The sequence below is a fragment of the Pseudorasbora parva genome, chromosome 18 (assembly GCF_024679245.1).
Source record: "Pseudorasbora parva isolate DD20220531a chromosome 18, ASM2467924v1, whole genome shotgun sequence".
In the NCBI taxonomy this organism is placed as follows: Eukaryota; Metazoa; Chordata; class Actinopteri; order Cypriniformes; family Gobionidae; genus Pseudorasbora; species Pseudorasbora parva.
This window is the reverse complement of record NC_090189.1, coordinates 7,110,740-7,122,902: the sequence shown is the minus strand read 5'-3', so window position 1 is coordinate 7,122,902 and position 12,163 is coordinate 7,110,740. Positions and strand designations below refer to the sequence as shown.

Genomic DNA, 12,163 nt, shown 5'->3' with positions numbered 1-12,163 from the left:
ACATGGCACCTTTAAGTTTTGAATCCTATATCTTCTAAATGCAAACTGTTTTGGGGCACACTACCTTATAGATAACAGTAAAACTAAGAGTAACATATTCACACTAAAAGCAAAAAAACTTCCATTTTGATTTCATGGGAACTTTAAAATGTTTACATACATTTGTATTTGATACTCCGAAGTACTTTTAATGTGTAAAAAAATATAAAAAAATACACGAAAATATGTTATTAAACATTCAAAACAAACATGGTATTGCAAGATATCCCAAATGTGGTACCATGCACAAAAAAACATAGTATTACCATTGCACATGCCCACACATCCATGGCTTTACAATGGTACCATGTCCAAAAAACTTTTAGCTGGTGATACAAAAACATTTCCCTCCTTTAGAAATGGGGTACAAAGGACACACACTTTCAGCATTGCGTCTTGATTTGTTAATGAGGCCTCCCCCCTTTTCTGTGGGTCTGAACTGGCGCCAGCAGAAATCAGTGATCCGCCCTAGTCCCTCCTCAATCCTCTACATGGGACAGGAATAAACCTGCATATCCCACATTTATCCTGGGAAGAAAGTGTGAGAAAGTTTTTTTTCTTCCCTCGCGGTGAAACTAAACGGTGCAGGGAGTGTTCGCTCCTTTTTTTTTCAGATGCACATTAATTTAGGAGGAAATCTCTCCCTCAGTACCTGCGCGGATGGATAACGGGGGCGGGCGCTTTCCGTCCAGAGCGTGAGAAGTCGTTCAGGCGAACCCCGTTCAGAGTCCCACGCGACAGTGACATCAGCGCACGCGCAAGCTCACGCGCGCTACGAGCTGAGAGAATCAAGCAACAGTTCCCACGAGTAGAAGCGACCAGAGACGCTCTTGAGAGAGATTGGGATTTATTTATTAATTAATACGGATATTTATTTTAACTCTTTTGCACTTTTTTGGGAGATTGGAAAGAAGACTTCAGGGGATCTATGAGAACTTCAGAAAGGATTTTAAAGAAGCTGTAACGCCGAGGCGGAGTTATGAACCGTTTCTTGGTGAAATTAACGCTACTGACGGCAGCATCGCTCGCAACGGCGGCACAAGGTATCAAACAAATCAACGCAACTCTATTAACTTTTTTTAATGATTATGCATTTCGTCATATGACTCAGTTTTGTTTCGTTTGATATTTCCAAGCTGCTTTGTTTTGATTTGCTCGGAGATATTTCTGCAGAACTTGTCACTTGTTGCACAGAATAGTCTGAAATTGGGATAAACATAATGTTATTACCGTTTGCAGCTGTCTCTTTCTTTAATTTGCATTATTTTTTGTGTCAGGTAGCCTACTTTATTGGCATTTTTTGTGGTTGCACGAAACAACAGCAGCAAAGCATCAATGAAAGAAACAAACAAACTACAAATATAAGCAAGGTATTAGTTGTGTAAGTAAAAACCAACATAGTACACAATAACAGATGCTCAGTATTAATACTCGGTCTTTCTAATATGGGTTGTAGGCTATAATATATTGATATTCATTATTGATTCGATTGAATTTAAAGTGTAATTCAGTGCAATGTTTGAGTATTTGTGGCGGATTGCACCACTTGTTGATAGTCACCTCAGTTACAAGAAGTGTTTCAAATGTATCTAAAATCTCTCTTTTTTTAAATTGTTCATTGATTAATGTAACTTTGGCGCAGTTTCTGTTCTTGTTATTATGTTAAAATTACAAACTCATGTTATCAAGGTTGAGTAATTCCGCATTACCGTAAAAGTGCTTTCTTTCTGAAGTTATTGTGATTGTTTTTTACTCTTAAGGATGTTTTTTTTTTTTTTTTTTGAATGTGTCCCTGATGTTGATTGAGTTGCATTGTGTGTGGAGTCTGGAGGAAAGCGATCTGCGAGTGAATGAATGAAGGGAGGGTGAGGAGGAGGGGGTTGTGCTGTTGTTCTCGTGCGCTGGTAAACAATGGCTCGAGACAGTGTTTTATGGGCTCGTGCTGGACTCTGATTCCTTTTGTCCGCGCGGCGTGGGCTCCGCAGCTGTCGCGCGCGCTCCCGTCAGGCGCGCGTGTGTCCCTAGCCCCCCATCTAATGCCCCCCCCCCCCCATCCCAACACACACACACACACACACACGGTTGTGTTTTTGTGAATTGTGGGGACTTTCCATAGGTCAAATGGATTTTACACTGTACAACAAACTGTTTATTCTGTCCACTGCCCCTACCCCTAAACCTACCCTTCACAGGAAACATTCTGCATTTTTACATTTTCAAAAAGAACATAATTTAGTATGTTTAGAATCCACTTGCCTTGTGGGGACTGCTGGCTGGTCCCCACAGTGTTGGTGATCTCAGGTTTATATTACATTATGGGGACATTTGGTCCTCACAATGTAATATAAACAAGTACAGACACACACACACAGGCCGCGCACCCATAGAGGAACCGAGAGAAGACTGACAGGGGAAATTACACAACTATACATAAGGGATAGGAAACGAAACAGACGTTTATTAATGTTAAAATCGTCATATTTCAATCCTGAGGTAAACGAGTGAAGAAAGAGAGAATTTATGCTAAAAAGACATTCTGTGGGGGTACAGTATTGGTATGTTGGCAGTTTTATGCTACTTATGCTACATGATGCTTCTAAGATGACAATTGATAAAAAGCAGAATATCATTTAGGAGATTGGGACACTTTTTGCCATTGAGATGACTTGGAAAAAAAGTGTCCCAATCACCCTGAATTCACCCTATTGTTATTTTGTATTACTTAAAGGGATAGTTCACCCAAAAATTCTGTCATCATTTACTCTCCCTCAAGCTGTTCCAAAGCTGTATTAATTTCTTCTGCTGAATACAAAAGAAGATATTTTGAAGAATTTTTCATTGACTTCCATGGTATTTTTTTTAAGTCAGTGGGGTCCAATAACTTGGTTAGCCGTATTCTTCAAAATATCGTCTTTTGTGTTTAGCAGAAGAAATTCAATCAGCTTTGGAACAACTTGAGGGCGAGTAAACAATTTTTGGTTGAACTATCCCTTTAACTTCCATTTGTTTTATTATTTAATTTTATTAAAGCTGCAGTCCGTAACTCTTTTTTGCACGCTGGCGGTTAATAAACAGAACTGCATGTGTCTTGCGGAAGAACATTGCAGCCGGAGTCTATGGCGAGTCACGCAGGGACTGTGCTCCTCCGCTGCGGCTCCTACCAGACCCGTCTGAAATAGCCCCAATATAAACACTTATAACAGTACCATAATGATCCAGGGCAAGACACAAACATGATTTGGATTTGAATTACTTTCTGAATCTCTTTCCAACAACTACAAATGACCGAAAAAATAATGTATTCAGTCAAACATTTGTTTAGTAAAACAGTAAAAGTATTCGAAATCCATTGTGCGGCCTAGTCTGTGCATAGAAGTTTAAAGCTGTGCAATGTTTGAATCATACAATAAAGAAAAAAGGAGAAATAGTACTAGTGGTGTAATCTATAACAAGGACTTGGAGAGCTTTGTCTCTAGACGGTCATTACCCATTAAAGACGGACTGCAGGCAGCTGGTTTCATTCAACAAGTGCACAACTGCAGTCTATGCCGACTGGCTCAGATGTGCTGCTAATCCCTAAAGTGTGACGTTGCACGCTCCTGCTAAAAAAAATAAACTTTCCTTGATTAGTGGACACATTTGGCTTATTAAACCAATATTGGATGCTTACTCAAAGTCAAATGTGCACATCCCACTGTCTAACACTGTCAGCTAAACTTAAACTAGTGTGAAGCTGATATATTAATACTGAAACCGGAAGGCCTGTATTCTGAGTTTAAACCCTTGTTAAAGGCTGACTGCCACATGGAGAGGGAATTGTTGAGACTGTGGAGCTATTTCCAGGCTCAGTGTTAGATAACTGGATTTTTCAGGATCTCTTTAGATGAATAGTCAAGAAGACCCCCCCCCCCCAGTCCCCCATCAAAGTCAGTTATTCACAGTCCAACAAAAGGCCAGTGGCTCTCCATCGGGGCCACAAAACAAAGGGCTCAGGGCCCTTTATTGATGTCTAAAGGTGGCGAGGTTCTTTTGTAAGGAGTTGGCATGTGTGTTTGCATTGACAGGTGTGTTATGAGTTGGGTGGGTGGAGGTATGACCTGGTTTTCTGCAGGTGATTTGTGATTGTTGGGATGCACTAACAGATGTGTGTGTTTTGTTTAGGGCAAAGATGCTCAGAATACTGTCAGAATGGAGGAATATGTGAGCTCAAGCCGAGCGGGGAAGCATCATGCAGGTACGTTACAAAAAGCTATATTCCTATAAAAATAAGAGTTCTGATTAGAACCCAACTCTGATGTCATGCACTCTCAAATATGAAGGTTCTTTATTGGATTCTAAGAACTCTGAACATCCACGGAACCTTTCTATTGCACAAAAGGTTAAAAAATGGTTCTTATAAGAAATGTTCAATGAAAGGTTGACCCAAAATGTTTTTTCTATGGCATCATTGTGAAAACCCACTTTTGGAACCTTTATTTTAAAGAGTTTAGGAAGCTTTTGTAAGTTCACCTGAAGTGTTTATTCTCTAGTTCTGTGGAAAACCATCCATTCTCTGGTTCTAGAATATAAAACACAGATCTGAGAACTTTTTGAATCTAGAACCATATAGCAACTCTATGCACCAATTCTTTGTTGACCATTGAAAACCCTTTATTAAAGAGTTGAACATGCATAATATTGCATACGCTGTAAATTAGTTTCCGACAAAGATTATTGGTGTTTTTTACAAGAAAATTCAGTATTTCTACTTAAATTTCCCATTTATTCACATGGCGTTTCTTTGTAATGTTTTTTTTAGTGTATATGCTAAGTGGCAGTACAACACCATGCAAAAAAGTGTGTGTATACCTGTATATTGGCTCATAAGCTGTGATCTACCACGTTGAGATTCCATCTGTAGGACCAAACCCTTCTTAGCAACCAGACAAAGCTCTGAGCATCTTTCAAGTGTGTGAGTGCATGTGTGCGCATGTGCGCACATGCACGCGGCCATAGTCATTCGGTTTCAAACTTGGATAAAAGACCCCCCTTCCAACCCCCCAGTAGTCCGTTGGTGCCCTGCTGCAGTGGGACGCTGCTTCTGTCAATGTCTATTCATGCCATTCAGCCCAACAGCTGGCCCTCACCTCCTATTGTCTCTCACACACACACTTAGCAAGCATGGGATAAAACTTGTTTTTGTTCTTGTAGGATGCATACACTAAGATTTGTCCATTTAAAATTAGAATTTTGTTGTTGTTTTAAATAGTTTATTACATGATCTTTTTTTGCTTTTATCTGTTCTCTTACACTCTCAGGAGGCTCATCTGTATGTGTGTGAATGGTGTCTTTTTTGGAGGGCAGATGGCGGAGGGGGTAATAAGATTGCAGGAGCTCATGAGAATGGTGTGTGTGTGTGTGTGTGAGAGAGAGAGAGAGAGAGAGAGAGAGAGAGAGAGAGAGAGAGAGAGAGAGATGCATTAAAGGGGTGAAATTTAAAAGCAAACAAGTGTGTGAGACTCTTGGCCACATTTCTCTTAATCCATTTAATCTTGCATTTTTTCTATCTAGGAAAACTGCCATATGCTCTATTTTAATCTTTGTTAAACGTAAGTCACTTTTAAACTTTCAAAGTTCAAAATAAAATGAATTTTAATGTGTTGATCATTTTTTTGATGGTTGTGGTATTTCCAATGGTATTATAGATGGTTCCTATGATTTCCTTCCTTTTTGATATATTTTTGTTGCTGCCATTGTGCTAGAGAGTTCTGGATGATTGCTCTAATTTGTTACTGTTTTGATGAAAACATAACATAAGTTTTTGCCTGTGAAGAAGTTGTCGCTATTATGCTAGAATGCTCTGAGGGTTAAGACATTGCGGATGCTTCCTGTGTGCTATTTTAAAAATATACTTTATTGGCATCTTTGGTTCCATGGAGAACTTTTAACATCAATGGAATCTTTCCATTCCACAAAAGGTTCTTTTAGGTTTTTAAAATGTTCTTCACACTAAGGCACAGCAAAGTGTCGTAAATCATCTCTAAAACTGACACTTAAGATTTAGTCCTACACTTCACTTAAAGTGTGACTGAGATGCTCGATAACTAGATTTTACACTCTAAAAAAATTGCTGGGTTGTTTTAACCCAATGTTGGGTCAAATATGGACTAACCCAGCGATTGGGTTTTAACCCAGCGATTGGGTTGTTTTAATCCTGTGGTTGGCTTAAATATTTGCTTAAGACAACCCAATCGCTGGGTTAAAACAACCCAACTACTGGGTTAGTCCATATTTGACCCAACATTGGGTTGTTTTTTACACAGCATTTTTTAGAATGTTCACGCAGCTTTGAGCCAAGAATTTTTTTCTTAATGTTTTCACTCTCAAGTCAATTCTTAGCAGTGTTCTTGTTCCTCACTTCTCAGTGAGGCTTGATAAATACGAGCCCAGACCAGTAAGCAACCCCACATTCTTAAAAAGTAAAGGTTAAAAAAGGAGGTTTTCACAGTGATGCCATAGAAGAACCATGTTTGGTTCCCTAAAGAACCTTCACTGACCTCAAACGGGATGTTGGATGACGACGACATGTTTGAATGGACCAATCACTGAATAGATTTCCTTATTTAAGAATATTCTCAGTTAAATTCACAGCGAATGTTTACATTCAACACGCCATAAAGAATTTAAGAGAATATACACATTGGAAATGAAAGAAACTGCCTATATATAGCCTAGATTTTACGATATAATCAGCACGTCATCAAAGATTTCAAAAACATTTTTCCTCTCCTGAAAGATTTGTCTCCATAGTGCCATCACAAGCCCCTGCTGGCAACTGCTAAGCACTTGAGACCTCTTAAATATCTAGGAGAGTAAGAGGGATTCTTAGCTGTAAGGAATTTGATAACTTGCTTTTATACTTAAGTTTGAAAGTATTAAATTACATGAATTGTCATCACTTAAGACTAAAATGGCACTTTGAGAAGCTTGATAAATACGGGCCTGATGTTGTGGTCTATATTTCACGGAAAATCAATAAGAACCCCCCGGATTGTTTTATCATCCACACAATTTGAAGTGTCATTCACATATAGCACAGTTTATTATACCTTTTAAGTTTATAACCCGGTGTATGAGCCATAACAACAGTGATAATTGCCTTAGAAGCGGCTCTAATTAATGGATGAATCAGTTTAGAAAAGAAGAAAGGAAGAGAGAGATTTTATCTGTCGAGTTGCTTGCACACACACATTCAGTGAGGGCCGAACCCTGAACATCCTGTTGTGATGACCCCGTCAATAAACAGGAAGAGCAGAGATATTTTTGATCCCTTTTTTTCTCCCAGAAATATCTCATCTGAACTTTGACGCCTTTCCTGTGTGGTCCGAATCTCAAGCCTTGGAAATTGTTTGTAAATGGCCAGTGTTTGTGAGTGTGTAAGCATGTGGGGATTTCTCTGGCTTGCTGCATCTCAATTGAGGTCAGAGCTGTTTGAAATTGTTAAAGTTCACATGAGAGGATGTTCTACTTAACGCTGAGTTAAATGTTCCTGTAATGTTCTTTGATGACACAGACTATAATCAGGCAAATAATCTTCACACGAAAATGCGATACTGACAGTCTCTGATTGTAGTCGTACTAGATTACAAACTCATTCTATACTAGGAAACTTGACCTTTTTGGGTGATGCCATATTAAAACCACTTATTTCAAGTATTTTTAGGTGTGGTCAGAGTTATGGAGGTGTCTTGTAGCTACGGCTTGGTTATGTATGTGTGGCAGTATTGTTATATAAAATGATTAAAAATCTCTTTCATTAACTGAAGTTAAACAAATATTAGATGAAAAACTTGAACTTAAAAGACTTTTAACGAGAGATTTTGCCTTTGCAACTAACTAAAATGAAAGAATTACATATAAATACACAGACATGCATGTATATATTTAAGAAACATTGGTGATATGCATATATATTATATTTTGGATGCGATTAATCGCAATTAATTGTTTGACGACAAATTTTTTACTATTATTTTGACTTCCTCTAAAGGCAGGATTTGTGAAATCATTCGGTGCACTTTGTCTTTCTAGAAGTCAAATGTTCCTGATTGAATTCTGATGATTGAAGAATATCAACATCTCCAACCAAATCCATGCTTTTCTTTACTTAAAGCTTCGCGCTTTAGTGATGTATTGTGAATGCAATTGCAAAATGTCGGAACACAACAATGTCCCGATGCGTTTTATTCGCTTATAGGTTTATGAGCATCATAAAGTATTCTTTGACTCCTCATCATTCTGAAACACCTGACATCAGTTCTGGAACGTTTGGAATGCCGGAGGGTGGGAAGTTAATTGTAAGCGTGGAATCAGAATTCCGGAGGTGTCATTTGAATCCTGGAATGCTTTATGACCTTTTATCGCTGGTTGTGGTTAGATTGGTGACAGCTTTTGGGCAGGCGTCATAATTATGAAGCGAATATACGTGTGTTTTAAACGCTCCATCACTGGACGTGTTGTGCACAACCAGAGCTATTTGTAGAATGAAACGCAGTGTGTGTGTGTGTGAGAGCAGGAGACAGACTGTTGTGATGACCATACGTTTCTAAATGTGGCCTTCCACTAAAACTGTGTGAAACAGCTTGCGTCTGGAAGCGTGACATTTTAGCTTTTTACCTTTTGTTGAGTAACTTCTGCTTTCTAATATTTCACTTAAACTCACACTTCCATGTCATGTGTCTAATTTGTTTCTAATGTGTGGGTTTGCACGCACGTTTTATGGTTTAGCGACGTGCTATCCTGCAATCCTCGTCTCTGGACTGAAAATATGCGTGCGTGTTAACCCATAACTGCAGAGGTCAAAATCAACACTCACTAAAGCTCTGAGAAAGCCATGGGAGAGCAAAACGGTAGTTTAGTTGATGTAAGTGAAGCTATCCACCAAAAACAGTTCAAAAATCTCCAATTGACTTTCGTAATTTAATGCAAGAACCATTTAAACAAATTCAGGAACAAATATATAGGTAGCACTTTACAGTTTTACAAAAAGTCCCATTTGTAGCTAACAGTGAGCAATATATCTGACCGCATTGATTAATCTTTGTTAACGTTAGTCACTAAAAACAATTCCTTTACTGTAATTGAAGTGTTACTGATATGATAAGTTCACTATCTGTAATGGCCACCAAAACAACATAATCTGACTCAAATTGTCTCAACGTCTCCTGTTTGCAAGGGTGTGAACAGTAATAACACAACGCTGAGGGCCAGACGGAGAAAACGAAAGTTTGTTGTTTTGATTCACACTGAGGGCCAGGAAGTCTGCGGTGTGAAAGCACTCACACACACACACACACACACACACACACACACACACGCGCACACACTCACTATTGCACAGAAGGCCGTGGCGGCAGCAGATGGTAGACCAGCCCACTGGAATGGGGGGGTCTGTAGCCTGCAGTCACAAATGTGCTCAGGGGTCACAGGTCACCTCAGCATCTGTTCAGAGTCGAATCTCACACGCACTCTTGCTCTCGGACCTGTTGCCGCGACGGGCTGCAGATGACTTCTGCTGCTGTCTCTGGGGACAAAAAGAGAACTGCGTTAATGCCTCAAGTAAACTCTCACACTCATCTGCGCATGCAAGTGTTTGCATTGAGATGTGTGTATTATTAAACTACTGCAAGTGATTTTGCACTTGTATTGTGATTTATGGCTACCAATTAACATTAACTAGATTTAAAATAATTATATTTTTGAGACCATAATAATAATCATTTATATTGTGTATGTATACACACAAACACATTTATTTATACACACATGTATATATGTGTGTCTTTTTAGTTTAAAAATAAAACCTGCAATGTGCTACATACAATATTGATATCTAAAAAATGTAATTTTTATGCATTTATTTTTACATTTATGTAGGTAAATAACTTATTAATGCAAGGCACTACATTTTGTAAATATATTTTTAGTCACATTTTAACAAATAATAAAAAATGTCATTGCAAATTTAAGAGAGAAACATTCTGAACTAATAAAGCTACAGTGATGTGTTTAATACAGATAAAACGAATGGATGAAAGTGATACATATGGATGAGGACAGATCATGTCAATGGAGATTCTGTGCAGATAAAAGTGAGATATCCAGGATTTTGGGAGGGGTGGAGTTTTCTCTTCTCTTGGGAGCTGCCTTAGTGACCTTATGCCACTCGCCATGGCAACAGGCTTTGGGGGAGAGGCAGAGTACAGTGGGAGGGGCCTGAAGCACAGCTGCTCTTATTTATGCACACACCTGCTGTAGCACACAAACACACACACACTCGCATGAATAAAACACACTCTATTTACTATATCTTACTTTTAGGTTCACATTTTGAAGTTTGATTCAGTGGCTGTTGAAGAGAGTGTTAAATTTGCCATTTTCATGTGTCCATATGAGAGCGAGAGCATGTGACTGTGTGTGTGTGTGTGTCCCTGATCGCCCTAAGGAATTTAGATGAGTTAGAACAGTGTCTTTCTTTCACACACAGTTTGTACACACACACACACACAAACACATTTACTCGGCCAACTAAATAAGAACATATGACAGATTTCTGCTGTTTTTGTAAAAAACAAATAACCATGACCTGAAACCTAAAAGAAAATTGGATTAAAAATTAAAAATTAAATGCATTTATTTTTTAAATTAAAAAGGAAATGCATATCAATATGAATAAATGCATATAAATACATAAAATGAATATAAATACATGTATACATGCATTGGATATAAATAATTAGATATAAAAAATAATATGAATAAACCTATCCATAACCCTAAAAGATATTAGCATTTCTAGAATCAATAAAGTATTTATAAATAAATACATTTAAACAAATTAAAATAAATGCATATAAATATGAATAAATACATACAAATTAATATAAATACAATAAATAAATATGAATGTAAATAAATTAATATAAAAAATAAATACATAACCTGAACCCTAAAAGAGAACATTTATAGAATTTAAAATATGTATTTTTAAATAAATATAAACTAAAATGCATATAAATATGAATAAATTAACATAATGAAAAACATAAAAATGAATATAAATGCATTAATAAATAGAAATAAATGCATATAAATAAATCTAACCATATCCCTAATTTTTGCATTTCTAAAATTACATTTTTTATTATTTTTCCTTTGAGGCTTTTTCATTTACCTCATTTTTTTAGAGCGTTATTCTCAAACTATTATTAAGTAATGATAATAATATAATCTGTGTGTGTGTTGTTTCTTTAGGTGTCCTGCAGACTTCGTCGGCCCCAAATGTCAGTTCCCGAACCCGTGCAGCCCGTCGCCGTGCCGTAACGGAGGCGTTTGCCGTGCGCGGACGCAGGGGAATGACGTGGAGGTGACCTGCGACTGCGTCTTAGGATACAGCGATCCGCTCTGTCTGACACCCGTCAATCACGCCTGCATGGGCTCCCCGTGCCGTAACGGCGGCACCTGCTCTCTGCTCACGCTAGACACCTTTACCTGCCGCTGCCCACCTGGATGGTCAGGTATGACCATCACACGCTTACATCGCCCAGACTACATGCTCTTCCTTGCAGGTTGGAAGATAAGTTAACCTTTGTGTTTTCTTTTCTTCTTTTACGTGCGTAGGTAAAACGTGTCAACAGGCCGACCCGTGTGCGTCAAACCCCTGTGCCAATGGTGGCCAGTGTTCAGCCTTCGACTCGCACTACATCTGCACCTGCACTTCTAACTTCCACGGCCAGACGTGTCGGCAAGACGTGAACGAGTGCGCACTCTCTCCCTCCCCCTGTCGTAACGGAGGCACCTGTATAAACGAGGTGGGCTCGTACCTGTGCCGATGCACACCTGAGTACGCTGGCACACACTGCGAGCGCCTGTACCACCCGTGCCACCCCTCGCCCTGCAGGAACGGAGGGACCTGCGCGCAGACCAGCGACACCTCCTATGCCTGCACTTGTCTGTCAGGTGAGTGTGTTTGTTTGTGTGTCAAGTTTGATCATTAATGATCATTACTCCAGTCTTCAGTGTCACATGATCCTTCAGAAATCATTCTGATATGAGGATTTGCTGCTTATAAAACATTATCAATGTT

At 38.7% G+C, this 12,163-nt stretch overlaps 1 protein-coding gene across 1 annotated transcript in view; it reads left to right on the top strand.

The window, feature by feature from the left end:
- Window positions 1-684: 684 nt before the first annotated feature.
- notch1a (notch receptor 1a) overlaps window positions 685-12,163 on the top strand; it is a 35,026-nt gene continuing 23,547 nt past the window's right edge. Inside the window, exons 1-4 of the mRNA XM_067422694.1 lie at window positions 685-1,082; window positions 4,201-4,273; window positions 11,332-11,594; window positions 11,698-12,036. Of these exons, the coding sequence (XP_067278795.1) occupies window positions 1,019-1,082; window positions 4,201-4,273; window positions 11,332-11,594; window positions 11,698-12,036 (739 nt within the window). The 5' untranslated portion in view covers window positions 685-1,018. The remainder of the gene's footprint in view (window positions 1,083-4,200; window positions 4,274-11,331; window positions 11,595-11,697; window positions 12,037-12,163) is intronic.